This window comes from Procambarus clarkii, chromosome 84, assembly GCF_040958095.1.
Source record: "Procambarus clarkii isolate CNS0578487 chromosome 84, FALCON_Pclarkii_2.0, whole genome shotgun sequence".
Lineage (NCBI taxonomy): Eukaryota > Metazoa > Arthropoda > Malacostraca > Decapoda > Cambaridae > Procambarus > Procambarus clarkii.
This window is the reverse complement of record NC_091233.1, coordinates 14,091,080-14,117,868: the sequence shown is the minus strand read 5'-3', so window position 1 is coordinate 14,117,868 and position 26,789 is coordinate 14,091,080. Positions and strand designations below refer to the sequence as shown.

The 26,789-nt window shown below is 39.7% G+C and overlaps 1 protein-coding gene across 1 annotated transcript; it reads left to right on the top strand.

Annotated features, from left to right (window-relative positions):
* The first annotated feature begins 1,478 nt into the window (after positions 1 to 1,478).
* LOC138358576 (adhesive plaque matrix protein 2-like) lies at positions 1,479 to 26,065 on the top strand. Its single transcript, XM_069316642.1, has 7 exons — positions 1,479 to 1,610; positions 5,149 to 5,259; positions 13,453 to 13,566; positions 15,989 to 16,102; positions 20,776 to 20,889; positions 23,321 to 23,434; positions 25,857 to 26,065. Exons 1-7 carry the CDS (start codon positions 1,550 to 1,552, stop codon positions 26,063 to 26,065), a joined length of 837 nt encoding a protein of 278 aa, XP_069172743.1. The 5' UTR covers positions 1,479 to 1,549.
* The last annotated feature ends 724 nt before the right edge of the window (positions 26,066 to 26,789 follow it).

The window sequence follows — 26,789 nt, the reverse complement described above, 5'->3', positions numbered from 1 at the left end:
ATCGCAAATTTCCCTAGTGCCCAGCCTGTAATAGTATCTTTCCTCCCCTGTGCCCAGCCAGTGTGCCAATACATCAAGTAGTGCCCAGAGAACCACCATGCGGTCTATCATCTTCCTGTCAGCAATTGTAATGCTCACCGCTGCCGCTGGTGTCAGGAACATCGTATTAAAGTCTAAGGAAGGAATAGACGTAAGTCTGCATCTAATTTATGTCTTCAGCTTTCTAAATAATGTACTTGTAGCCATCTAAGTATATAACGCATCATTGCCACTGAATGTAAGCCGCGATCATTCAACCAATCAATATCGTTATTCAGAAGTTATCCCACAAATATAATTGTAATATATTCAATAATATATTAAAAACTTAATAATACTCGCCTAATAATGATACTTGTACCTATATATTTTATGTAAGAAACTAAAATACTCATTATACCATAAATAATTGGTAACTATTTATATCTATACTATAAGAGAATGTTTGTCTGTTCAAAGCTAGAGGTGAAAAGATTGCATATAGCCTCACGCAAATTTACATGCTTAGTGGTATGTGACTCGGAAGGACTTGCTAAACTTTTCAAAGTTTTGAAGAACTCTGATACCAATGTGGTATTCAAAGATACGATAAAATCCATTTTAATAAAAAACTTGCCCATTTATGCAAAAGGTGTATGTTTGTGTGTATTCGATCCTTTGTCATTCGTTTATTTACATCAGACAAGGAGGTAAATCTTTGAGTTCACGTTTTGATTTTATTAGAGCTGTCCAACATTCAAGTGCATTGTATTTACATGTCAATCACTGTGATCATATTGATTTCAGTGGGTGAAAAGTATTGGTCACTGCAGTGGTTTTGTTGAACGAAATTTGATCGAAACTTCGAACAATATAAATGGAAAGATTAAGTGATCTAGTATTTCTTCACCTTTCAGATGGTAGAAAATATTTGCAAAGACTGGTAAATATGTAAAAAGGTTAATAAGTAACAATGATGTTGTGTTTAAGTAATGACATACATTTGTTTTACATAAAACTAAAACAGTTTTAATTGGCCTGATGCTAAAAGATGTTTCGTTAACTCCTGTTAACATTGTCACAGGCAAAGTTCAAATGATTACTAAGATTTTTTCTGCATGATTCTAACTACATCCTCTCCCATGAATAAGGTGAAGCACCTCACATTATACAAATTCTTGTTTTTATAACAACTGGTGCCGTATGTTATGATTCGTCGTGCTTTGGAAGTTGGCAAAGTGTAAATTGTGCTAGTTTGCTACTGATACATGTCTTGGTTAGCTTGATGTATAATGCCTCGTCGATGTCCAGTCTTCTGCTGTCGCTGTATCAGCCGATTATTTTGCCGTTATTTGTGAGGATATCTCTGAAGTGAAAATGTGTTTATGCTCTATTTCCGTTCATTACACAACCATACTAATAAGAGAATGCTTCCACATAAACAATGATAAACAACTAACTCTGTTTTCACAAAGAAAAATGTTGCTCTCAGGGCTCGAATGAGAACTTGTTACACGGATGCGGAACTGGCATGCTGAAGCCGAAATGTGTATGTCCCAAAGGAAAAGCATTTAATGGAAAAACCTGCATACGTGAGTAGTACATGTAATCCAAGTTACACGCTGTGTACATGTGTGTGTACTCACTTAGTTCTACGCAACTAATTGTGCTTGTAGTGCATGAGCTTAGGCTCTTTGTTCCCGCCTCTCAACTGATGAACAGATTCTTGAACCTATTGGGCTCTGTCCAATCTATATTGGAAACTTTGTATGGATTCTTCCTCTATCACATCACTGCTTAATGCACTATATGTCAACTACTCTGACACTGAAAAATATATATCTAATGTCTATGTGCCTCATTTGGGTACTAAGTTTCCACCTTGTGTCCCCTTGTTCGTGTTTCACGCGTGCTAAATAGTTTGTCTATGTTCACCCTGTCAAGTCCCCTGAGAAATTTAAAGGTGGTTATTATGTCTCCCCTTACTCCTGTCTTCCTGAGAAGTGAGTTTTAGCTCCAGTTGCATTTACTTGTAGCTCATACCTCTTGGCTCTGGAACTAGTCTGGTGGAATACCTCTGAATTTTCTCTAACTTTGTCGTGTGTTTAAATAGGTATGGATTCCTGGCTGGAGCTACATACTGCAGAATAGGTCTGATATAATTGGTTATAGGTGGCCTGGTCACGGACCGGGGAAACGTTGACCCCTGAAATCATCGCAAGGTAAGGTAACAAGGTCCTAAACGATTCCTTACACAAAATTCTAAAGGCAGTTCTTATGTTGGCAAATCCAGCATATGCCGCAGATGATATACATTTGATGAGGATTTCTGGGGACAGGTTTGGTGTGATATCAATCCTCAGATCTCTCTCTAATATGACTATTGCCGGATTTCACCTCCCAGATGGTAACTTGTGTTCAACCTCTTCGTCCCTTCCTCTAATTTCATTACCTCTACGTGTCCACAAGTCAAACTTTAGCCATATTCTAAAACATTCCTCTAGTTTATCAAAGTCGTCCTGTAATCATCATCTGTCTTGATTCGTCTCATAATTTTTACATCATCAACAAACATAGAGAGAAATGATTTCCTCTGGGAAGTCGTTTACATATATCAGAAACAGCATTGGTCAAAGTAGTGGGACACCGATGGTGATATCTCGCCACTCTCATATCTTTCCCCTTCACTGCTCCTTGCTGTTTCCTGCTGCTTAGTATCCTTTATCCACTAGAGCACCTTATTTTCTACTCTTGCCTGCTTCTCCAACTATTTAAACCTTTTATTGGGTATTGTGTCAAAGGCTTTCTTACAGTCCAAGAAAATGCATTCTGCCAACCCTTCTCTCTTTAACCTAATTTTTGTCACTTGATCCTATAATTATATAAGGCCTGTGAAGCATGATTTACCATACCTGGACCCATGCTGGTGATGTGTTATAAAGTTCTTTCCCTCCAGATGTTCTAACAGCCTTTTCCTCGTGATCTTCTCCATCTTGCATGGTTATGGAAACTAGCCTGTAGTTCAGGGCCTCTAACTGTCGCCCATTTTTTGTATATTGGGACTACATTAGCCGTCTTCCAATTTTCCATTAGGTCTCCAGTTTTCAGTTATCTGTGGTACACCATAGAGAGTGAAACACTTAGTTCTGCTGCACCCTCTTTTAGAGTCCATTATGAGATTTTGTTTGGGCCAACAGCTTTTGTCACATTCAGCTCCAACAGATTCCTTTTGACATCATCACTGAGCTCAAATTCCTATATGGTGCCTTGGTTTGCCGCCTCCTTTCTTAGAACAAGGGCTTCTCCTTGCCCTGTTGTGAAGACCTCCTGGAACCTCTTGATGAGTTCTTCCCACACCTCCCTGTCATTTTGTGTATCTGTTCTCCCCTTTTCTCAGTTTCATCACTTATTCCTTCACTGCTTTTTTCCTCCTAATGTGGCTAAGGAACAATTATGGTTGGGTCTTCGCTTTTTATCGGCCTACAATTTTTAGAGTTTCTCTACTTTTCTCTAAACTTTGAGGTACTCATTCCTGGCTCTCTGGTAACTCTTCCTGCTCTCTTGTGTTCTGTTATTCCTGTAGTTTATCCATGCTCTTGTACCCCAATTGCTACGCTACTTTAAAATCCCTTCTGAACTATGGATTCCTTCTGCTACTTTTCATTTTTCGATTTTTGGGCCTGGATAAACTTGTCTGCAGCTTCCTGACACTTGTGAGACGTATTCCATCATATCTCGTACACTTTTCTCAAAGTTCTGTTTCGCACTGTTATTCCAATTAGGACGTTCCTCATCTCATCACATTTAACTCTTCGGTAATTTAGCCTTTTCCTTTCCGATCCCTTCCTTGGATTCGTTATCACTTCCTCCAACAGGTACTCTTATAACAATATAATGTGATCACTCATTTTCATGTGGACTTCAAATTTGACTTCCTTTATTTCTAACTCATTCAAGGTGAAATATCTGGTAGCCTAGCTTGTTCGTCATTGCCTCTTATTCTTGTGGGTCCCTTGACATGTTGGATAAAACGTTTTCTTGTTGTCACGTCCAAGAGTTTACCTCTCCAAGTATCTGCACCTCCATGTGGTTCCACATTCTCCCAGTCTCTTTCCGTCAATGAAGTCGCTCATGATTAGGAGCCTAGATCCATTGCTGCAGGCAATTGAAGCTGCTCTCTCTATTATATTAATGGGTTGCCATGTTGTTCCTATCGAATTCCTGAGTCTTCTGTCATATAATCGGTGGTTGTAAATGACTGCTGCTATTACCTAAGGACCACCCATTGTCATAGTTCCGATTATGTATTCTCTGAATCCTTCACAGCCCGAAATTCCAGCTCTTCAAAACTACAGTCCCTACATATCAGCGGAGTCTCTCCACTTCCTTCCCTCTTTCCTTACTATATAGTGGTTCTGCAGAAACACTGCATTTGTTATGATGCCTGACAATTTTATTAAAGTGAGTGCTATTATATCATGGTTTTCTTCCTGCTCCCTTACGGCCACTTCACTTGCTTTATTAGTAACCCCATCGATGTTTGACTTTATCACCTTGAAGCTCACTTTCCTATATCCATTGTGACACACACTGGAGTAGGAAGCCGTTCCGTGGACAGGGCTACATGGATAGACTCATCCTCCTGTGGGTAGTTACCTTAGGTTCAGGGTAAGGTAGGGTTGGGGATGGAGGGCTTCGATCTTGCTTGCTCTGCTTGGGGAAGGAAGTAGTTCAGGGGGTGCTCGGTGTGAGGAAGGAAGGGAGGATTTGGAGGATATTGTTGGCATTGTGAATGGGGAAAGGGAGGGGTTGGCTTGGGTGGGGAGAAGGCACACCCAGTCATCTAGTGTAACCAAGCTCCATCACACAAAAACACTTACAGTATCTCGGACATCTACTGTGGCCAAATTCGTCCACACTAGAAAATTTATAGTATCAGTCATCTAGTATGGCCAAGCTCCACCACACTAGAACATGTACATGTGACTGTGAGCAGTTGTCAGTATGAATACAAACGATCACGTTAGCCACTGGCATCACTGCTGACTCTGCTGAGCCCCATTGACATTATAAACAATAATGTTGAAAGTAAACAAAAAAACATTGTAATGTTTTTGTCTTACAATACAGCTGACCTGTGTGTCTCCAACCCGTGTGATCCTGGGACCTGCGTTGGTACCGGAACCAGCTACAGCTGCTGCTGTCCAAGTGGCTATATGACCACTGGTACCAAGTGTGTTAGTAAGTTCTCTCCATTGATATGTTGCCTTGAGATTCATTTAATTTATTATTAACTTACACGACTTATCGCTGTAATCAGTTTCATAAAATTTATTGTACAAAGTTCCCACAACATGAGGTTTTTGCAGTGTTTCTATTTGCAACAACATGTAATAACTATGTTTGGATTCATACGATATTGCCGTCGGATAGAACAATGAACAGTGTGTCCAGGTCTCACACCGCCTTGTCCTGGTGGCCTGGAAAATAGAAAGATAAATGTTTGTCTCACATGTCACATCTTAATTGGAAGATATAATGGGAAAACTGAGAAAAATGAGAGGAAGAGTGTAGATGGTAAACTGTGTAGTCAGGATATGATGAGAGTAAGAAAGGAATAAAGATGGAAGGGCAGAAGCTTTTTCCATACCTGAGGTACACACATAAAGATGTGCCATAGGGTGCTGGTAATGTTGGATAGTTGAAGTGTCTGTAAGACAGGTAGAGAGAGATATGCCACCTGTAGGAGTTCAAGTGTGCAAGGCAAATATTAAAGAGAAAGTGATGATGTTTTAGGAAACAGCTGAATGATTGCGTGGAGAAGCCATAGGAGGGAAGGGAAGTCATTCCAGGGAGTTATAATGGTAGCTCGGGCAACAAATGAATAACATCTGTACGAGACTGGGTTATAAAAGGTGGGACTGGGATCTTAGTGAAAATGTGTTTTGGGAGAAGTTTTTTCTGTCGGATACTTTCTTGCTCTCACATCTCGCTAACTATATATTGAACAAATAAAATGATTTTCATAATTTCTCGATTAAGATTCCATATATTTTACAAACTTGATGGGAAACAAATAATTGCAAAGCGCCCTTACTTTTTGTCTTAAGGAGAAAAGTGGGAAAGGAATTAGGGTGGAAAAGGTGGGAAATGAAGGAGAGATGGGAGATGGATATAGGAAGAGAAGGGCACAGAGAAGAGGTGAAAAGAGGGGGATAGTGCAGGAAGGGTAAGGAGATGGGTATATTAGAGATAAAAATGGTGGATAGGGAAGGAGAGGTGAGGGAGGGGAATAGGGCGAGAGGTGAGGGGAGGCAAGGTCTATTGTGTAAGTGTAGAATATTTGTGCAAGTGTAGGCAAGGTCTTTTGTGTAAGTGAAAGCAAAGTTTTTTTTATAAGTGTATGGTATTTGTGTAGGTGTATGCTGTTTCCTATCGTTCGTTACGGCTCGTGACCCTACAGCAGCCAAGCTTTAATTACGTCTAGGGATACCACTGCTGCTCTCTAAAACGGGTCACCAGTATAACCCCATGAATGATAACAGGCACAGAATTAAAAGTATATCTCCCTTAGGACTGAAGAAATATACGTATGCATTTTAATATATATATATTTCATATACATCTCAATATTGTATATATGAACAGTGGGTCACTATTAAAGCAAACATCAAAATATTGTCTCTCCCAGAATAAAGATCTACTATATGACACAACAACAAGTAAACAGACTTATCTCCCACATGTTACTCCTCCTGGTCCCGTATCAGCCACTGAACTCTCGCTCTGTCGCTACCCATAATTCTCTCCCGTCTGCCTCATCCAGGATGAGGGATGGAAACTAAGGACTTTTTAATATTTAAAACTAATTGAACAACCACTTGTTCTCAAAACACACAAGAATGCAAATTACATATAATAGTTACTTGCAAAATATATAAGTACAATGCCACCTGTTTAATTACAGAAAATAAATAATTATAAAAACTAAATAAAAGTGACATCTGGAACTCCCAAAACTGAACAGGTCCAACTTCCCGAATCTAACAGGTATTAGACGTGTGCAAAGCAACCGCGCTCCTGTCTCCACTGACGCTGCCACACCACACGATAATTTACAAAAACACAATGTGTGTACATATACAGGCAATGATATAATAGAACAAAACAAGTTATTTTAAATTTATATACGTATTCTGCTAGGAGTACGTAACACTTCCACCTCCAAGAAAAAAAATGCAATAGATTGAAGATCAATGGCATTTTTTCAAAGTAAAATGTATGACACTTGAGATTTATGGTATTAATTACACCAAACATGTAAAAGTAATAAGAACACATTTCTGGACAAAAATGAAAACACTCCAAATATAGTCTTACAGGAAACTCAGAAATTTCAGTCTTATGACTATGTTCTACATATGTGTCACTGGAGTATGCAAATTTATCTCTCCAAGGTACTATCTCATTTATTTCACTTTGTTTCAGATCATATTTCACACTCCTATCTACATTATCATCATTAGCATGAATAGAATTGTCAATAAAGGTAGCTGCTTTCACACAGTTATCACGGCAATTTAGCTTTTCATTTGTTTCTACTATTTCTCTAAGATCAGTTCCGTATTTCCATGTGATCCCTTTTCCACATGGTGAATTTTTCCAAGACAGACTCCATTTCCCATTACTCCCTTTTTCTGGAGCTGAACTGCGTAATTGAAGCTGACTGGATGTTGAGTAGATTTGGGACTTCTCCTGGGTATGCTCTGACACAGACATCTGCTCTTCATCACTCTGGATCCTCTGTGGAACACATACTCTCGCCCAATGTATACTAAAATTAGAGAAATTAGCATTAAACCTCACAATTATGTATAAAACTTTCCCATTCATAGAACCTTCCGAAACACAAGACACCGACTTAGCAAACCTTTGACCTTCAAACCAAGAAATGCAACCCAAGATAAGTGCAAAGACTTCCTGATCGAACTGACTCAGATGATCCCTAAGGAACACAGAAATCAATTGCCTCATAACTCTGTCATAACGATCAGTGAAAGAAAACAGGCATATGCCTAGGCACCATATCTCAATCATAACTCCGAAGACAAGTTCACACCTCCTGATGGTGAACTTGAACACAACACACACTTTCATCAACCTTCTAGTCTGCCAAAAGACTAAATAAAACATGCCGAAAACTTTACAACCCTCACCATTACTTCCCAAGTGATTTACGTCTGATGACAACCAATCAACCAAGAGGTTTAAGGGTCTTAACATCTTGAAGATGAACAGCAGATTACCTGGGTAACACCCAAGGACAATCTGAAACCCTTCACAATGATTAACACTAGGTAGGATAACCTTATCCCCCAACTTGAAATACACACCTGGAGCCTCAAACATCTGCTCCCCAGTATGATTTAATCCTTCACCCACACTATGATTCTGAAAATCAACTCCAATATGACTCTGAAAGTCAACACCACACTTGAGTGGAACATACACTTTCATCACTCGTGCATCAAAATTAACTGGATCTGAATATAGAGACACTGCTCTAGCATAACTCACTACTTCCTCAGAACTGGATGCACAACCTACTTGAGTAAACTCTCTCTGCTCAACCACAAGGCTTGACAAAGATGTCCCACAGTCCATTACTTCACAAGAAAATGGCTCCTGCAGAATAAAAGTAGATTTCAACATCCTACACACACTCTGACTCAATGTACACAATGAGAAATACTTACTCCACATAGAATAAGAATCACAACTCCGCAACTTAGATCCAAATGCTACCTTACCACTCTCAATGATTTTTCCAAAATTTCCTCCCATGACTTCTGGAGCTGCTTGGAGTACTGTCTGCTCACAGTCAATAATATCACTACCAAGCTGGGTCACATCCTCACAGACAACTGAAGAGGGAGGCTCCATGGGTCTCCATCTACTCAACAGAAGCTGATCCTCTGGCTGCTTTCCCACACTCTCCAAAACTGGATCTACAGTACAGACTGTCTCCTTGCTTCTCTCTGAAATCTTAGGGTCAGTTCTACTCAATGCACTTAAATTAAGGGAATCTGAAACGAGCGGGCAAGTAACAGGTAGTTTGACCTCCTCCCCTATTATATCACCTTGACTAGGGTGAGGCGGGGCCTCTACAACAGACTTACTCTCGACAACTGATTCTAAACTTGGAGTCAGCGGGAATACTTCTGCCAACCCGACATCTTGTCCTAAACCATTCACTTGGCTGGAATACAGAGTCGTGGCTTTTAAGTTTCTCTCAACTCCTGGCACAACGTTCGTAGTGAGCGGGCAAGACAATGGTACATGGACATCCTTTCCCAATTTATTGGAATAAAGCAGAGTCATAGTATCAGGCTTACTCTCAACAACTAAATCGGCCACACAGGAATCTGGAACAACCACATCCCACTTCTCCACTGAAGGGGTACTGGTTACTGGAACAAATGCTTGAGTAACATTAGAACTGACAACTGGATTTATATTAGTACTGACATCAGCACAGGTAGAATGGACAAAACCATCTTCTACAACAGGTTGTTCATTCATAGAACTAACTTCAGCACAGGCAGAATAAACATGGTCTGCAACTGACTGTTTACACAAACGGGGATCGTACTCACCCACAACATGATTTATGGCCACATCATTACCCAATATAACATCCACACCTGGAATGGGCAACTGTGTACTAACACCCACAGTGCATAAACTTGGTCTAATGGTGGATCTGAAATTAATGTCTATTAGAGGTACAGTTTTACATCCTGCAACACTCTGAAGAACAACAAACTTTCCAGTCTCTCTCTGTTCAACATCAGAAAGAATACTGGATGAAATTATGGTTTGGGAAGCACCTGTATCACGAAGAATAACCACTGGCTTCCACTTCCCATTAATACACAAAACTTCACCTGAAGACATATATGGTGAATACTGTTTCACCCAATTGGGGTTTACAGTTACATGTTTATTAGTAAGTTTATTTTGCACACCTCTGCAATAAATGAGACCAGTTGGTCGTAACTCAGGGTGCAATATAAAACAGGAATTAATTCCATGGCCTTTTCTCTTACAATGGGAACAAGACCTTACAGTGGACACACCTGTGGAACCAACTGTAGGTTTAGAAATAACCTTATTATTATTTGACATTCCTGACAAGGAAGTAGCAGGGTTAGGTTTTGTAAGAGAAGAGCTCATGGGAGTAACTGGAACACTAGGTCGGGATGGATTCTGATAAGGAGTTCGGTGAGCATTATAATTTACTCTACGACTAGACTTAGGTGAAGTGGCCGTAAACTGGGCCTTAGTCAACAACTCATGCTCATCCGCGAGCTTTGACAGCTCATAAATGTCTGTTACATTCTTTTGTTCTGCCATAAAAGTAGACAACTGGTCTGGGAGACATGACAATACTTCTTCCATTATAAGAAGATTCTTTTGAGCATCAAAGTCAGTGACTGAAAGTGACTTTGTCCATCTGTTGCAAAAATTCGTCTTCTGACGAGTAAAATCTGCTATTGTCTGATCACTTACCCTCCTTAGGTTCCTAAACTTTTGCCTGTGTGCCTCTGGATTTATTTGATATGCATTTAAGATGCTTTTCTTTACAAATTCGTAATCAAAGCTATGAGCGTCAGGTAGGGATGTAAAAACCTCCTGACTACGCCCCTTAAATTGAGACTGCATAATGGCTACCCACTGATCCCTTGGCCAGTTCATACTGATGGCAATTTTATAAAAATGGGCAAAGAAAACCTCAGGATCCTCCTCATTGAACTTGGGTAACTCTATATACTTATTCATCCTTATGGGATTATTATCACTATTTGTTGAAACATTACTAGTATTTCCATGCCCAGCTGCCATACGCTGTGATTCAAGCCTGAAGTTAGTGTCAGCCATTTGTTGTTGAATCTCTAATTGTTGCTTCTTTGTGGCTTCTAGTTGCAACTGTGCCATAACCTCTAACCGCCTAGTCTCGAGCTCCCTCTGCTGAGCTTCAGCCTCTAATATTTGCTATTGCTGTTGAGCTTCAATCTCTCTTTGACGAGCTTCAGCCTCTAATATTTTCTGTTCTTTTTGAGCTTCAAGTTCTAATATTCTCTGTTCTTTTTGAGCTTCAAGCTTAGCATTGGCTATTTGCGCTTCTAACTCAAGACGCTTTAACGTCATCTGATCACTCGACTCCTCTCTTAACTCCTCTAGAATTTCTTCCTCTAACTCTCCATTCTCAACAAAATGTGTCACAATGACTTTCAATATTTGGGCTTTAACCATTCTATTGTTGGCTGTCAAATCCAAATGATTTGCCATTTGTATTAACTCAGTCTTTTTAAGGCTCTGAATCCCTTCAAAGTCTGGGTGAGCCACCAACGCTGCAACTTTCTCCTCCATCGTTACTAACACTTGGCACTTGATTCACAACAATAATTAAAACAATGGCACTGCACTACACTTCACTGTAAAATTGTCACCACACTGAAAATTCGCTTGGCCTCACTGCACAAACAAAATATATAGGATGACTTACCTCCAAATCGTGAAACGTTGTTACTTGACACACAGGAAAGCTTGCTTGGCACATGGAATAGTTCTTAAGAAACACACAGACACTTAACACACTGGTACCTAGGAAGGCAAGGTTAGATTAGCACAGTTAAGTTTAAGTAGGAACAATATTTCCCGGCACAGGCCCCCATAACTCTTTGTTACCTATCGTTCGTTACGGCTCGTGACCCTACAGCAGCCAAGCTTTAATTACGTCTAGGGATACCACTGCTGCTCTCTAAAGCGGGTCACCAGTATAACCCCATGAATGATAACAGGCACAGAATTAAAAGTATATCTCCCTTAGGACTGAAGAAATATACGTATGCATTTTAATATATATATATTTCATATACATCTCAATATTGTATATATGAACAGTGGGTCACTATTAAAGCAAACATCAAAATATTGTCTCTCCCAGAATAAAGATCTACTACATGACACAACAACAAGTAAACAGACTTATCTCCCACATGTTACTCCTCCTGGTCCCGTATCAGCCACTGAACTCTCGCTCTGTCGCTACCCATAATTCTCTCCCGTCTGCCTCATCCAGGATGAGGGATGGAAACTAAGGACTTTTTAATATTTAAAACTAATTGAACAACCACTTGTTCTCAAAACACACAAGAATGCAAATTACATATAATAGTTACTTGCAAAATATATAAGTACAATGCCACCTGTTTAATTACAGAAAATAAATAATTATAAAAACTAAATAAAAGTGACATCTGGAACTCCCAAAACTGAACAGGTCCAACTTCCCGAATCTAACAGGTATTAGACGTGTGCAAAGCAACCGCGCTCCTCTCCCCACTGACGCTGCCACACCACACGATAATTTACAAAAAACACAATGTGTGTACATATACAGGCAATGATATAATAGAACAAAACAAGTTATTTTAAATTTATATACGTATTCTGCTAGGAGTACGTAACATATGCAAGGTCTTTTCTGCAAGTGTAGGGTATTTGTGTAAATCTTGTCAAGATCTTTTGTACAGGTGTAAAGGTATTTTCTGCAAGTGCAGGCAAGGTCTTTTGTGTGAGTTCAGTTAGTTTAGTTCATTTATTATGCACCCCAATAGCTATCTTGTGGCCGGTAGTGGAAAGGGTTAGAGGCACATAATGGGCTCGGGCACTGAATCCCATAATTCATTTAGCTAAGAAAGTTAAAATCTTGATGAGCTTGTTACAAAATTCAATATAATTAGTCACATCATCAATGGGATCGAGATCGACCAAGTAGTTTCTAAATGAAGCAACTTATATATCTGATGAGCTAGTGTCACAATTGATATGTTTGTCCAGCACACCGTCCCCCATCCCGTGGGCAGTGGTGGATAGGTTACAATCACTTAGTTACTACCTACAGTTAACAAACTGGGGATATTTGGCTAAAATTTCTGGTTGCAGATAATTTTAAGTAAAATATTTACACATCTTTGGAACATTAGTTAAAGGATTGTCTCTGAATTCACGTATCTTTTTGCACTCCATCACATAGCGACGGAGGGTGTGCGAATAGTTTTGTTGACTGGGAAGGCCTTATATAAGTGTAGGGTATTTGTGTAAGTGTTGGTATATGTGCGCATGAAGGCAAGGTCTTTTGTGGAAGGAGAATCAAAGTATTTTTCGAGCATTGATGCAGGGTATCACAAGTAATTTAAAGTACGGTGTCTTGAATTCGACGATGGAAGGTATTGTTCCCTTTGATAGTTTAGCAAAGAGGCAACCGTGACCTGAAAGCTCAGCCTAGCTGATGAGCTGCACCTGAAAGCTTAATACTGATAATCTTGGTTATCATTGCATTTATTAATATATTTTTGTACATTACAGCTGACCCGTGCGCCAATGTGACATGCTCTCCTGGCGTCTGTGTTGTGGATCCCAAGGGCATTACAAGATGTTACTGTCCTGCTGGTTACATTGGCTCAGAGGGCACTTGTTCGCGTAAGTTCGCGGTATTGATTACTTTGTATTAGATATCGATTCTAATGTCTTTCAGTTTATAAAACATTTACTTGCTTGAACAAATCCACAAGGGCCGTGACGAGGATTCGAACCTGCGTCCGGGACATCCCAGACACTGCCTTAATCGACTGAGCTACGACAGGGTTAAAAGGCCTATTGACATAGCTCGGGTGCAGGAGGGGTTGTGTAAAAGCCTGGTTTGTGCCTCGGAGAGGCTACGGGATCCAGGAAGTTCAGTAGAACTTCGGTTTCAACCCTTTTAACCCTGTCGTAGCTCAGTCGATTAAGGCAGTGTCTTGGATGCTCCCGGACGCAGGTTCGAATCCTCGTCACGGCCCTTGTGGATTTGTTCATTTGATTCATCACGTTAGTGTGATCTCTGTGTGTGATTTACTTGCTTCAAATGCTCATACATGATATCTATGCGCAAAATGGTAGCAAAGTTTGAAAACTTTAAATAATGTCTAGATTTGTTCTAGATTTTTTATAATAAATTTTTAATTAGTTAAAAATCTAACTGATATGAGACATTAATTATTATACAGAATTGAGAAGTCTGTTATTTTGGAGACCATTAATACTGCAATGCCACTGGAACAGGGACCAAAAAGTAGCATACATTTGCTTGGAGTATATGGTTGCTAGAATTCTGTCTCATATTCCTTACATTCGTCAAGATGAACAAACTCTCATAAACACCCTCTCTTATGCTAAGTCTTTGATCATTCCAGCCGCCTTGACCCTACCGTGACTCTTCTGAATATTCCTGTTTCCCATTTTCATTTGAACTGTGTTTGACAACAAAAGTCAAACGAAGAAGAATGGTCTCGGTTTACCTGTCTTCATCTCACAGTTTAATACAATAAACTAGTTCTACTGCTAAAATAAAAATGTAAAGCTATCCCTTTACTTTTTCTTCATGCAGTATGCATCTTGCAGAATTGAGCATCCCATTTCCCCACGCCACATATAAGTGGCCCTGGTCGCAGACCAGGCCACGGGGACGTTAACCCTTGAAATCATCGCAAGGTAAGGTAACAAGGTCCTGAACGATTCCTTACACAAAATTCTAAAGGCATTTCTTATGTTGGCCAATCCGGTATATGCCGCTAATATCCTTTTGATCTGGGCTTCTGGGGACAGGTTCTGTGTGATATGAACCCCCAGACCTTTCTCTATTTGACTATTGCCAGATTTCCCCTCCCAGATGATAACTTGTGTTCAAGCTCCTCCTCCCTACGCCTAATTTCATTACTTTATATGTCCCTGAGTTAAACTTTAGTAACCATTTTCTAGACCATTCATCCAGGTCGTCCTGTAGTCTGTCTATCTTCACCTGTCTTGATTAATCTCAATTTTTTATCATCAGCTAACATTGAGAGGAATAAATCTATACCATCTTGGAGATCGTTTACATATATCAGAAACAGGATGGGTCCAGGTACAGAGCCCTGTGGGACTCCGATGGTGGTATATTGCCATCTTTGATGTCTCTTCCCACCTCACAATTACTCGCTGTTTGCTGTTTCTTAGTATGATTTATTCACTAGTGCACTATACCTTTCACTCCTGCCTGTTTCTCCAACTATTATAACAATCGTTTATTGGGTACTGTGCCAAAGGCTTCCTGACAGTCCAAGAAAATGGGGTCTACCCACCCTTCTCTTTTTTGTCTAATTTTTGTCACCTAGTCATACAATTATATTACGCCTGTTGGGCACGATTTACGATCCTTGAATCCATGCTGGTAATGTGTTACAAAGCAATTTCCCTCCTGATGCTTCTTGAGCCTTTTCCTCGTGATTTTCTCCTTATTGCATAGCTACGGAAACTGGCCAGTAGTTCAGTGCCTCTTGCAACAGGCAACAGGCACTGAGCTTTTTTAAGTGTAGGGAATGTTTTTTTGTGTAGGTGAAGGCAGTCTTTTGTATGGGTGAAAGCACGTTCTTTTCTTAAGTTATAAACAAAGTCTTTTGTGTAAGCGTAGGATATTTGTGTAAGTGAAGGGTATTTGTGTTAGTGTTGATAAGATCTTTTGTGTAGGAAAGGTGTTTTGTTTATTCGTAGGATATTTGTGTTAGTGTAGGCAGGGTCTTTTTGTGTAAGGGGCAGTAAGGTTTGTTATGTAAATGTATGTAAGGTCTTTTGTGTAAGTGTAGGTAAAATCTTTTGTGCAAGGGGAATCAAAATATTGTTCAAACGTTAATGTAAGGTATATCGGGTAATTTAAAGTACGGTGTTTTGAATTCGACGATGGAAGGCATTCAGTTCTGTTTGATAGTTTAGCAAAGAGGCAACCGTGACCTGAAAGCTCAGCCTAGCTGATGAGCTGCTCCTGAAAGCTTAATACTGATAATATTAGTTATCATGGCATTTATTAATATATTTTTGTACATTACAGCTGACCCGTGCGCCAATGTGACATGCTCTCCTGGCGTCTGTGTTGTGGATCCCAAGGGCATTGCAAGATGTTACTGTCCTGCTGGTTACATTGACTCAGAGGGCACTTGTTCGCGTAAGTTCGCGGTATTGATTACTTTGTATTAGATATCGATTCTAATGTCTTTCAGTTTATAAAACATTTACTTGCTTGAACAAATCCACAAGGGCCGTGACGAGGATTCGAACCTTGCGTCCGGGACATCCCAGACACTGCCTTAATCGACTGAGCTACGACAGGGTTAAAAGGCCTATTGACATAGCTCGGGTGCAGGGGGGGTTGTGTAAAAGCCTGGTTTGTGCCTCGGAGAGGCTACGGGATCCAGGAAGTTCAGTAGAACTTCGGTTTCAACCCTTTTAACCCTGTCGTAGCTCAGTCGATTAAGGCAGTGTCTTGGATGCTCCCGGACGCAGGTTCGAATCCTCGTCACGGCCCTTGTGGATTTGTTCATTTGATTCATCACGTTAGTGTGATCTCTGTGTGTGATTTACTTGCTTCAAATGCTCATACATGATATCTATGCGCAAAATGGTAGCAAAGTTTGAAAACTTTAAATAATGTCTAGATTTGTTCTAGATTTTTTATAATAAATTTTTAATTAGTTAAAAATCTAACTGATATGAGACATTAATTATTATACAGAATTGAGAAGTCTGTTATTTTGGAGACCATTAATACTGCAATGCCACTGGAACAGGGACCAAAAAGTAGCATACATTTGCTTGGAGTATATGGTTGCTAGAATTCTGTCACATATTCCTTACATTCGTCAAGATGAACAAACTCTCATAAACACCCTCTCTTATGCTAAGTCTTTGATCATTCCAGCCGCCTTGACCCTACCGTGACTCTTCTGAATATTCCTGTTTCCCATTTTCATTTGAACTGTGTTTGACAACAAAAGTCAAACGAAGAAGAATGGTCTCGGTTTACCTGTCTTCATCTCACAGTTTAATACAATAAACTAGTTCTACTGCTAAAATAAAAATGTAAAGCTATCCCTTTACTTTTTCTTCATGCAGTATGCATCTTGCAGAATTGAGCATCCCATTTCCCCACACCACATATAAGGTGGCCCTGGTCGCAGACCAGGCCACGGGGACGTTAACCCTTGAAATCATCGCAAGGTAAGGTAACAAGGTCCTGAACGATTCCTTACACAAAATTCTAAAGGCATTTCTTATGTTGGCCAATCCGGTATATGCCGTTAATATCCTTTTGATCTGGGCTTCTGGGGACAGGTTCTGTGTGATATGAACCCCGAGACCTTTCTCTATTTGACTATTGCCAGATTTCCCCTCCCAGATGATAACTTGTGTTCAAGCTCCTCCTCCCTACGCCTAATTTCATTACTTTATATGTCCCTGAGTTAAACTTTAGTAACCATTTTCTAGACCATTCCTCCAGGTCGTCCTGTAGTCTGTCTATCTTCACCTGTCTTGATTCATCTCAATTTTTTATCATCAGCTAACATTGAGAGGAATAAATCTATACCATCTTGGAGATCGTTTACATATATCAGAAACAGGATGGGTCCAGGTACAGAGCCTGTGGGACTCCGATGGTGGTATATTGCCATCTTTGATGTCTCTTTCCCCCTCACAATTACTCGCTGTTTGCTGTTTCTTAGTATGATTTATTCACTAGTGCGCTATACCTTTCACTCCTGCCTGTTTCTCCAACTATTATAACAATCGTTTATTGGGTACTGTGCCAAAGGCTTCCTGACAGTCCAAGAAAATGGGGTCTACCCACCCTTCTCTTTTTTGTCTAATTTTTGTCACCTAGTCATACAATTATATTACGCCTGTTGGGCATGATTTACGATCCTTGAATCCATGCTGGTAATGTGTTACAAAGCAATTTCCCTCCTGATGCTTCTTGAGCCTTTTCCTCATGATTTTCTCCTTATTGCATGGCTAGGGAAACTGGCCTGTAGTTCAGTGCCTCTTGCAACAGGCAACAGGCACTGAGCTTTTTTAAGTGTAGGGAATGTTTTTTTGTGTAGGTGAAGGCAGTCTTTTGTATGGGTGAAAGCACGTTCTTTTCTTAAGTAATAAACAAAGTCTTTTGTGTAAGCGTAGGATATTTGTGTAAGTGAAGGGTATTTGTGTTAGCGTTGATAAGATCTTTTGTGTAGGAAAGGTGTTTTGTTTAATCGTAGGATATTTGTGTTAGTGTAGGCAGGGTCTTTTTGTGTAAGGAGCAGTAAGGTTTGTTATGTAAATGTATGTAAGGTCATTTTGTGTAAGTGTAGGTAAAATCTTTTGTGCAAGGAGAATCAAAATATCGTTCAAACGTTAATGTAAGGTATATCGGGTAATTTAAAGTACGGTGTTTTGAATTCGACGATGGAAGGCATTCAGTTCTGTTTGATAGTTTAGCAAAGAGGCAACCGTGACCTGAAAGCTCAGCCTAGCTGATGAGCTGCTCCTGAAAGCTTAATACTGATAATATTAGGTTATCATGGCATTTAATAATATATTTTGGAACATAACAGCTGACCCGTGCGCCAGTGTAACGTGCTCTGCTCCTGCTGCCTGTGCTGTGGATCCCAAGGGCATTGCATGACTGTTACTGTCCTTTTGGGTACATTGAAATCAGAGGGAACTTGTTTCGCGTAAGTTTTCGGTATTGATTACTTTGTATCAGATATCGATTCTAATGTCTTTCAGTTTATAAAACTTTTACTTGCATCTACTGATTCCTAATGTTAAATGCTCATGCATAGTATCTATGTGTAAAATGGTAACAAAGTTCGAAAACCTTAAATAACGTTTAGATTTTTTCAGACTTCAAAATTAATGAAATTAATTGTGGAATCAATTATATAAATAATTTTATTTAGTTAAAAGTCTAACTCATATGTAACAAATTAATTATTATACCGAATTGAGAACATTTTGTTACTTTGGAGAACATTAATACTATAATGCCGCTGGAACAGGACCCAAAAAGTATGGATTTTTGCTTGGAGTAGATGGTTGCTGGAATTCCGTCTCATATTCTTCACATTGGCTAAGATAAACAAACTCTCATAAACACCCTCTCTTATGTTAAGTCTTTGATCATTCCAGCCGCTTTGACCCTACCGTGACTCTTCTGAATATTCCTGTTTCCCATTTTCATTTGAACTGTGTTTGACCACAAAAGTCAAACGAAGAAGAATGGTCGCGGTTTACCTGTCTTCATCTTACAGTTTAATACAATAAACTAGTTCTACTGCTAAACTAAAAATGTAAAGCTATCCCTTTACGTTTTCTTCATGCAGTATGCATCTTGCAGAATTGAGCATCCCATTTCCCCACACCACATATAGGTGGCCCTGGTCGCAGACCAGGCCACGGGGACGTTAACTCTTGAAATCATCGCAAGGTAAGGTAACAAGGTCCTGAACGATTCCTTACACAATATTCTAAAGGCATTTCTTATGTTGGCCAATCCGGTATATGCCGCTAATATCCTTTTGATCTACGCTTCTGGGGACAGGTTCTGTGTGATATGAACCCCCAGATCTTTCTCTATTTGACTATTGCCAGATTTCCCCTCTCAGATGATAACTTGTGTTCAAGCTCCTCCTCCCTACGCCTAATTTCATTACTTTATATGTCCCTGAGTTAAACTTTAGTAACCATTTTCTAGACCATTCCTCCAGGTCGTCCTGTAGTCTGTCTATCTTCACCTGTCTTGATTCATCTCAATTTTTTCATCATCAGCAAACATTGAGAGGAATAAATCTATACCATCTGGGAGATCGTTAACATATATCAGAAACAGGATGGGTCCAGGTACAGAGCCCTGTGGGACTCCGATGGTGGTATATTGCCATCTTTGATGTCTCTTCCCCCCTCACAATTACTCGCTGTTTGCTGTTTCTTAGTATGATTTATTCACTAGTGCACCATACCTTTCACTCCTGCCTATTTCTCCAACTATTATAACAATCGTTTATTGGGTACTGTGCCAAAGGCTTCCTGACAGTCCAAGAAAATGGGATCTACCAACCCTTCTCTTTTTTGCCTAATTTTTGTCACCAAGTCATACAATTATATTACGCCTGTTAGGCATGATTTACGATCCTTGAATCCATGCTGGTAATGTGTTACAAAGCAATTTCCCTCCTGATGCTTCTTGAGCCTTTTCCTCATGATTTTCTCCTTATTGCATGGCTAGGGAAACTGGCCTGTAGTTCAGTGCCTCTTGCAACAGGCAACAGGCACTGAGCTTTTTTAAGTGTAGGGAATGTTTTTTTGTGTAGGTGAAGGCAGTCATTTGTATGGGTGAAAGCACGTTCTTTTCTTAAGTAATAAACAAAGTCTTTTGTGTAAGCGTAGGATATTTGTGTAAGTGAAGGGTATTTGTGTTAGTGTTGATAAGATCTTTTGTGTAGGAAAGGTGTTTTGTTTAAGCGTAGGATATTTGTGTTAGTGTAGGCAGGGTCTTTTTGTGTAAGGGGCAGTAAGGTTTGTTATGTAAATGTATGTAAGGTCATTTGTGTAAGTGTAGGTAAAATCTTTTGTGCAAGGAGAATCAAAATATTGTTCAAACGTTAATGTAAGGTATATCGGGTAATTTAAAGTACGGTGTTTTGAATTCGACGATGGAAGGCATTCAGTTCTGTTTGATAGTTTAGCAAAGAGGCAACCGTGACCTGAAAGCTCAGCCTAGCTGATGAGCTGCTCCTGAAAGCTTAATACTGATAATTTAGGTTATCATGGCATTTATTAATATATTTTTGTACATTACAGCTGACCCGTGCGCCAATGTGACATGCTCTCCTGGCGTCTGTGTTGTGGATCCCAAGGGCATTGCAAGATGTTACTGTCCTGCTGGTTACATTGACTCAGAGGGCACTTGTTCGCGTAAGTTCGCGGTATTGATTACTTTGTATTAGATGTCGATTCTAATGTCTTTCAGTTTATAAAACATTTACTTGCTTGAACAAATCCACAAGGGCCGTGACGAGGATTCGAACCTGCGTCCGGGACATCCCAGACACTGCCTTAATCGACTGAGCTACGACAGGGTTAAAAGGCCTATTGACATAGCTCGGGTGCAGGGGGGGGTTGTGTAAAAGCCTGGTTTGTGCCTCGGAGAGGCTACGGGATCCAGGAAGTTCAGTAGAACTTCGGTTTCAACCCTTTTAACCCTGTCGTAGCTCAGTCGATTAAGGCATGCTGTCTTGGATGCTCCGGGACGCAGGTTCGAATCCTCGTCACGGCCCTTGTGGATTTGTTAATTTGATTCATCACGTTAGTGTGATCTCTGTGTGTGATTTACTTGCTTCAAATGCTCATACATGATATCTATGCGCAAAATGGTAGCAAAGTTTGAAAACTTTAAATAATGTCTAGATTTGTTCTAGATTTTTTATAATAATAATTTTAATTAGTTAAAAATCTAACTGATATGAGACATTAATTATTATACAGAATTGAGAAGTCTGTTATTTTGGAGACCATTAATACTGCAATGCCACTGGAACAGAGACCAAAAAGTAGCATACATTTGCTTGGAGTATATGGTTGCTGGAATTCTGTCTCATATTCCTTACATTCGTCAAGATGAACAAACTCTCATAAACACCCTCTCTTATGCTAAGTCTTTGAACATTCCAGCCGCCTTGACCCTACCGTGACTCTTCTGAATATTCCTGTTTCCCATTTTCATTTGAACTGTGTTTGACCACAAAAGTCAAACGAAGAAGAATGGTCTCGGTTTACCTGTCTTCATCTTACAGTTTAATACAATAAACTAGTTTTACTGCTAAAATAAAAATGTAAAGCTATCCCTTTACTTTTTCTTCATGCAGTATGCATCTTGCAGAATTGAGCATCCCATTTCCCCACACCACATATAAGGTGGTCCCTGGTCGCAGACCAGGCCACGGGGACGTTAACTCTTGAAATCATCGCAAGGTAAGGTAACAAGGTCCTGAACGATTCCTTACACAAAATTCTAAAGGCATTTCTTATGTTGGCCAATCCGGTATATGCCGCTAATATCCTTTTGATCTACGCTTCTGGGGACAGGTTCTGTGTGATATGAACCCCCAGATCTTTCTCTATTTGACTATTGCCAGATTTCCCCTCTCAGATGATAACTTGTGTTCAAGCTCCTCCTCCCTACGCCTAATTTCATTACTTTATATGTCCCTGAGTTAAACTTTAGTAACCATTTTCTAGACCATTCCTCCAGGTCGTCCTGTAGTCTGTCTATCTTCACCTGTCTTGATTCATCTCAATTTTTTCATCATCAGCTAACATTGAGAGGAATAAATCTATACCATCTGGGAGATCGTTAACATATATCAGAAACAGGATGGGTCCAGGTACAGAGCCCTGTGGGACTCCGATGGTGGTATATTGCCATCTTTGATGTCTCTTCCCCCCTCACAATTACTCGCTGTTTGCTGTTTCTTAGTATGATTTATTCACTAGTGCACTATACCTTTCACTCCTGCCTAGTTTCTCCAACTATTATAACAATCGTTTATTGGTACTGTGCCAAAGGCTTCCTGACAGTCCAAGAAAATGGGATCTACCCACCCTTCTCTTTTTTGCCTAATTTTTGTCACCAAGTCATACAATTATATTACGCCTGTTAGGCATGATTTACGATCCTGAATCCATGCTGGTAATGTGTTACAAAGCAATTTCCCTCCTGATGCTTCTTGAGCCTTTTCCTCATGATTTTCTCCTTATTGCATGGCTAGGGAAACTGGCCTAGTAGTTCAGTGCCTCTTGCAACAGGCAACAGGCACTGAGCTTTTTTAAGTGTAGGGAATGTTTTTTTGTGTAGGTGAAGGCAGTCTTTTGTATGGGTGAAAGCACGTTCTTTTCTTAAGTTAATAAACAAAGTCTTTTGTGTAAGCGTAGGATATTTGTGTAAGTGAAGGGTATTTGTGTTAGTGTTGATAAGATCTTTTGTGTAGGAAAGGTGTTTTGTTTAATCGTAGGATATTTGTGTTAGTGTAGGCAGGGTCTTTTTGTGTAAGGGGCAGTAAGGTTTGTTATGTAAATGTATGTAAGGTCTTTTGTGTAAGTGTAGGTAAAATCTTTTGTGCAAGGGAGAATCAAAATATTGTTCAAACGTTAATGTAAGGTATATCGGGTAATTTAAAGTACGGTGTTTTGAATTCGACGATGGAAGGCATTCAGTTCTGTTTGATAGTTTAGCAAAGAGGCAACCGTGACCTGAAAGCTCAGCCTAGCTGATGAGCTGCTCCTGAAAGCTTAATACTGATAATTTAGGTTATCATGGCATTTATTAATATATTTTTGTACATTACAGCTGACCCGTGCGCCAATGTGACATGCTCTCCTGGCGTCTGTGTTGTGGATCCCAAGGGCATTGGAAGATGTTACTGTCCTGCTGGTTACATTGACTCAGAGGGCACTTGTTCGCGTAAGTTCGCGGTATTGATTACTTTGTATTAGATATCGATTCTAATGTCTTTCAGTTTATAAAACATTTACTTGCTTGAACAAATCCACAAGGGCCGTGACGAGGATTCGAACCTTGCGTCCGGGACATCCCAGACACTGCCTTAATCGACTGAGCTACGACAGGGTTAAAAGGCCTATTGACATAGCTCGGGTGCAGGGGGGGTTGTGTAAAAGCCTGGTTTGTGCCTCGGAGAGGCTACGGGATCCAGGAAGTTCAGTAGAACTTCGGTTTCAACCCTTTTAACCCTGTCGTAGCTTCAGTCGATTAAGGCAGTGTCTTGGATGCTCCCGGACGCAGGTTCGAATCCTCGTCACGGCCCTTGTGGATTTGTTCATTTGATTCATCACGTTAGTGTGATCTCTGTGTGTGATTTACTTGCTTCAAATGCTCATACATGATATCTATGCGCAAAATGGTAGCAAAGTTTGAAAACTTTAAATAATGTCTAGATTTGTTCTAGATTTTTTATAATAAATTTTTAATTAGTTAAAAATCTAACTGATATGAGACATTAATTATTATACAGAATTGAGAAGTCTGTTATTTTGGAGACCATTAATACTGCAATGCCACTGGAACAGGGACCAAAAAGTAGCATACATTTGCTTGGAGTATATGGTTGCTGGAATTCTGTCTCATATTCCTTACATTCGTCAAGATGAACAAACTCTCATAAACACCCTCTCTTATGCTAAGTCTTTGATCATTCCAGCCGCCTTGACCCTACCGTGACTCTTCTGAATATTCCTGTTTCCCATTTTCATTTGAACTGTGTTTGACAACAAAAGTCAAACGAAGAAGAATGGTCTCGGTTTACCTGTCTTCATCTCACAGTTTAATACAATAAACTAGTTCTACTGCTAAAATAAAAATGTAAAGCTATCCCTTTACTTTTTCTTCATGCAGTATGCATCTTGCAGAATTGAGCATCCCATTTCCCCACACCACATATAAGTGGTCCTGGTCGCAGACCAGGCCACGGGGACGTTAACCCTTGAAATCATCGCAAGGTAAGGTAACAAGGTCCTGAACGATTCCTTACACAAAATTCTAAAGGCATTTCTTATGTTGGCCAATCCGGTATATGCCGCTAATATCCTTTTGATCTGGGCTTCTGGGGACAGGTTCTGTGTGATATGAACCCCCAGATCTTTCTCTATTTGACTATTGCCAGATTTCCCCTCCCAGATGATAACTTGTGTTCAAGCTCCTCCTCCCTACGCCTAATTTCATTACTTTATATGTCCCTGAGTTAAACTTTAGTAACCATTTTCTAGACCATTCCTCCAGGTCGTCCTGTAGTCTGTCTATCTTCACCTGTCTTGATTCATCTTAATTTTTTATCATCAGCTAACATTGAGAGGAATAAATCTATACCATCTTGGAGATCGTTTACATATATCAGAAACAGGATGGGTCCAGGTACAGAGCCTGTGGGACTCCGATGGTGGTATATTGCCATCTTTGATGTCTCTTCCCCCCTCACAATTACTCGCTGTTTGCTATTTCTTAGTATGATTTATTCACTAGTGCACTATACCTTTCACTCCTGCCTGTTTCTCCAACTATTTAACAATCGTTTATTGGGTACTGTGCCAAAGGCTTCCTGACAGTTCAAGAAAATGGGGTCTACCCACCCTTCTCTTTTTTGTCTAATTTTTGTCACCTAGTCATACAATTATATTACGCCTGTTAGGCATGATTTACGATCCTTGAATCCATGCTGGTAATGTGTTACAAAGCAATTTCCCTCCTGATGCTTCTTGAGCCTTTTCCTCATGATTTTCTCCTTATTGCATGGCTAGGGAAACTGGCCTGTAGTTCAGTGCCTCTTGCAACAGGCAACAGGCACTGAGCTTTTTTAAGTGTAGGGAATGTTTTTTTGTGTAGGTGAAGGCAGTCTTTTGTATGGATGAAAGCACGTTCTTTTCTTAGGTTATAAACAAAGTCTTTTGTGTAAGCGTAGGATATTTGTGTAAGTGAAGGGTATTTGTGTTAGTGTTGATAAGATCTTTTGTGTAGGAAAGGTGTTTTGTTTAAGCATAGGATATTTGTGTTAGTGTAGGCAGGGTCTTTTTGTGTAAGGGGCAGTAAGGTTTGTTATGTAAATGTATGTAAGGTCTTTTGTGTAAGTGTAGGTAAAATCTTTTGTGCAAGGAGAATCAAAATATCGTTCAAACGTTAATGTAAGGTATATCGGGTAATTTAAAGTACGGTGTTTTGAATTCGACGATGGAAGGCATTCAGTTCTGTTTGATAGTTTAGCAAAGAGGCAACCGTGACCTGAAAGCTCAGCCTAGCTGATGAGCTGCTCCTGAAAGCTTAATACTGATAATATTAGTTATCATGGCATTTAATAATATATTTTGGAACATAACAGCTGACCCGTGCGCCAGTGTAACGTGCTCTGCTCCTGCTGCCTGTGCTGTGGATCCCAAAGGCATTGCTGACTGTTACTGTCCTTTTGGGTACATTGAAAACAAGGGAACTTGTTTGCGTAAGTTTTCGGTATTGATTACTTTGTATCAGATATCGATTCTGAATGTCTTTCAGTTTATAAAACTTTTACTTGCATCTACTGATTCCTAATGTTAAATGCTCATGCATAGGTATCTATGTGTAAAATGGTAACAAAGTTCGAAAACCTTAAATAACGTTTAGATTTTTTCAGACTTCAAAATTAATGAAATTAATTGTGGAATCAATTATATAAATAATTTTATTTAGTTAAAAGTCTAACTCATATGTAACAAATTAATTATTATACCGAATTGAGAACATTTTGTTACTTTGGAGAACATTAATACTATAATGCCGCTGGAACAGGACCCAAAAAGTATGGATTTTTGCTTGGAGTAGATGGTTGCTGGAATTCCGTCTCATATTCTTCACATTGGCTAAGATAAACAAACTCTCATAAACACCCTCTCTTATGTTAAGTCTTTGATCATTCCAGCCGACTTGACCCTACCGTGACTCTTCTGAATATTCCTGTTTCCCATTTTCATTTGAACTGTGTTTGACAAAAGTCAAACGAAGAATGATCTCAGTTTACCTGTCTTCATCTTAGAGTTTAATACAATAAATTATGGTTCTAATACTAAACTAAAAATGTAAAGCTATCCCCTTTACTTTTTCTCCATGCAATATGCATATTGCCAAATAGAGCATCCCATTTTTCCACGAAACATTCCCCTACACAGAGGAAATGCGATTTGTGCTTCACTCTCCTGCAAAGTGTCTTCTCCCTCAGGAATAAATAACCAAAAGAGTACTAACCAACATTTCAAGAAAGCAATATTAATTATGTAAA

Bases quoted from the DNA above. Each gene is read 5' to 3' on its own strand.
- LOC138358576 (XM_069316642.1), top strand. From the start codon at position 1,550: ATGCTGAAGCCGAAATGTGTATGTCCCAAAGGAAAAGCATTTAATGGA. The intron at 1,611-5,148 runs GTGAGTAGTACA...CTTACAATACAG, and splicing joins TAATGGAAAAACCTGCATAC to CTGACCTGTGTGTCTCCAAC. The intron at 23,435-25,856 runs GTAAGTTCGCGG...GGAACATAACAG, and splicing joins CTCAGAGGGCACTTGTTCGC to CTGACCCGTGCGCCAGTGTA.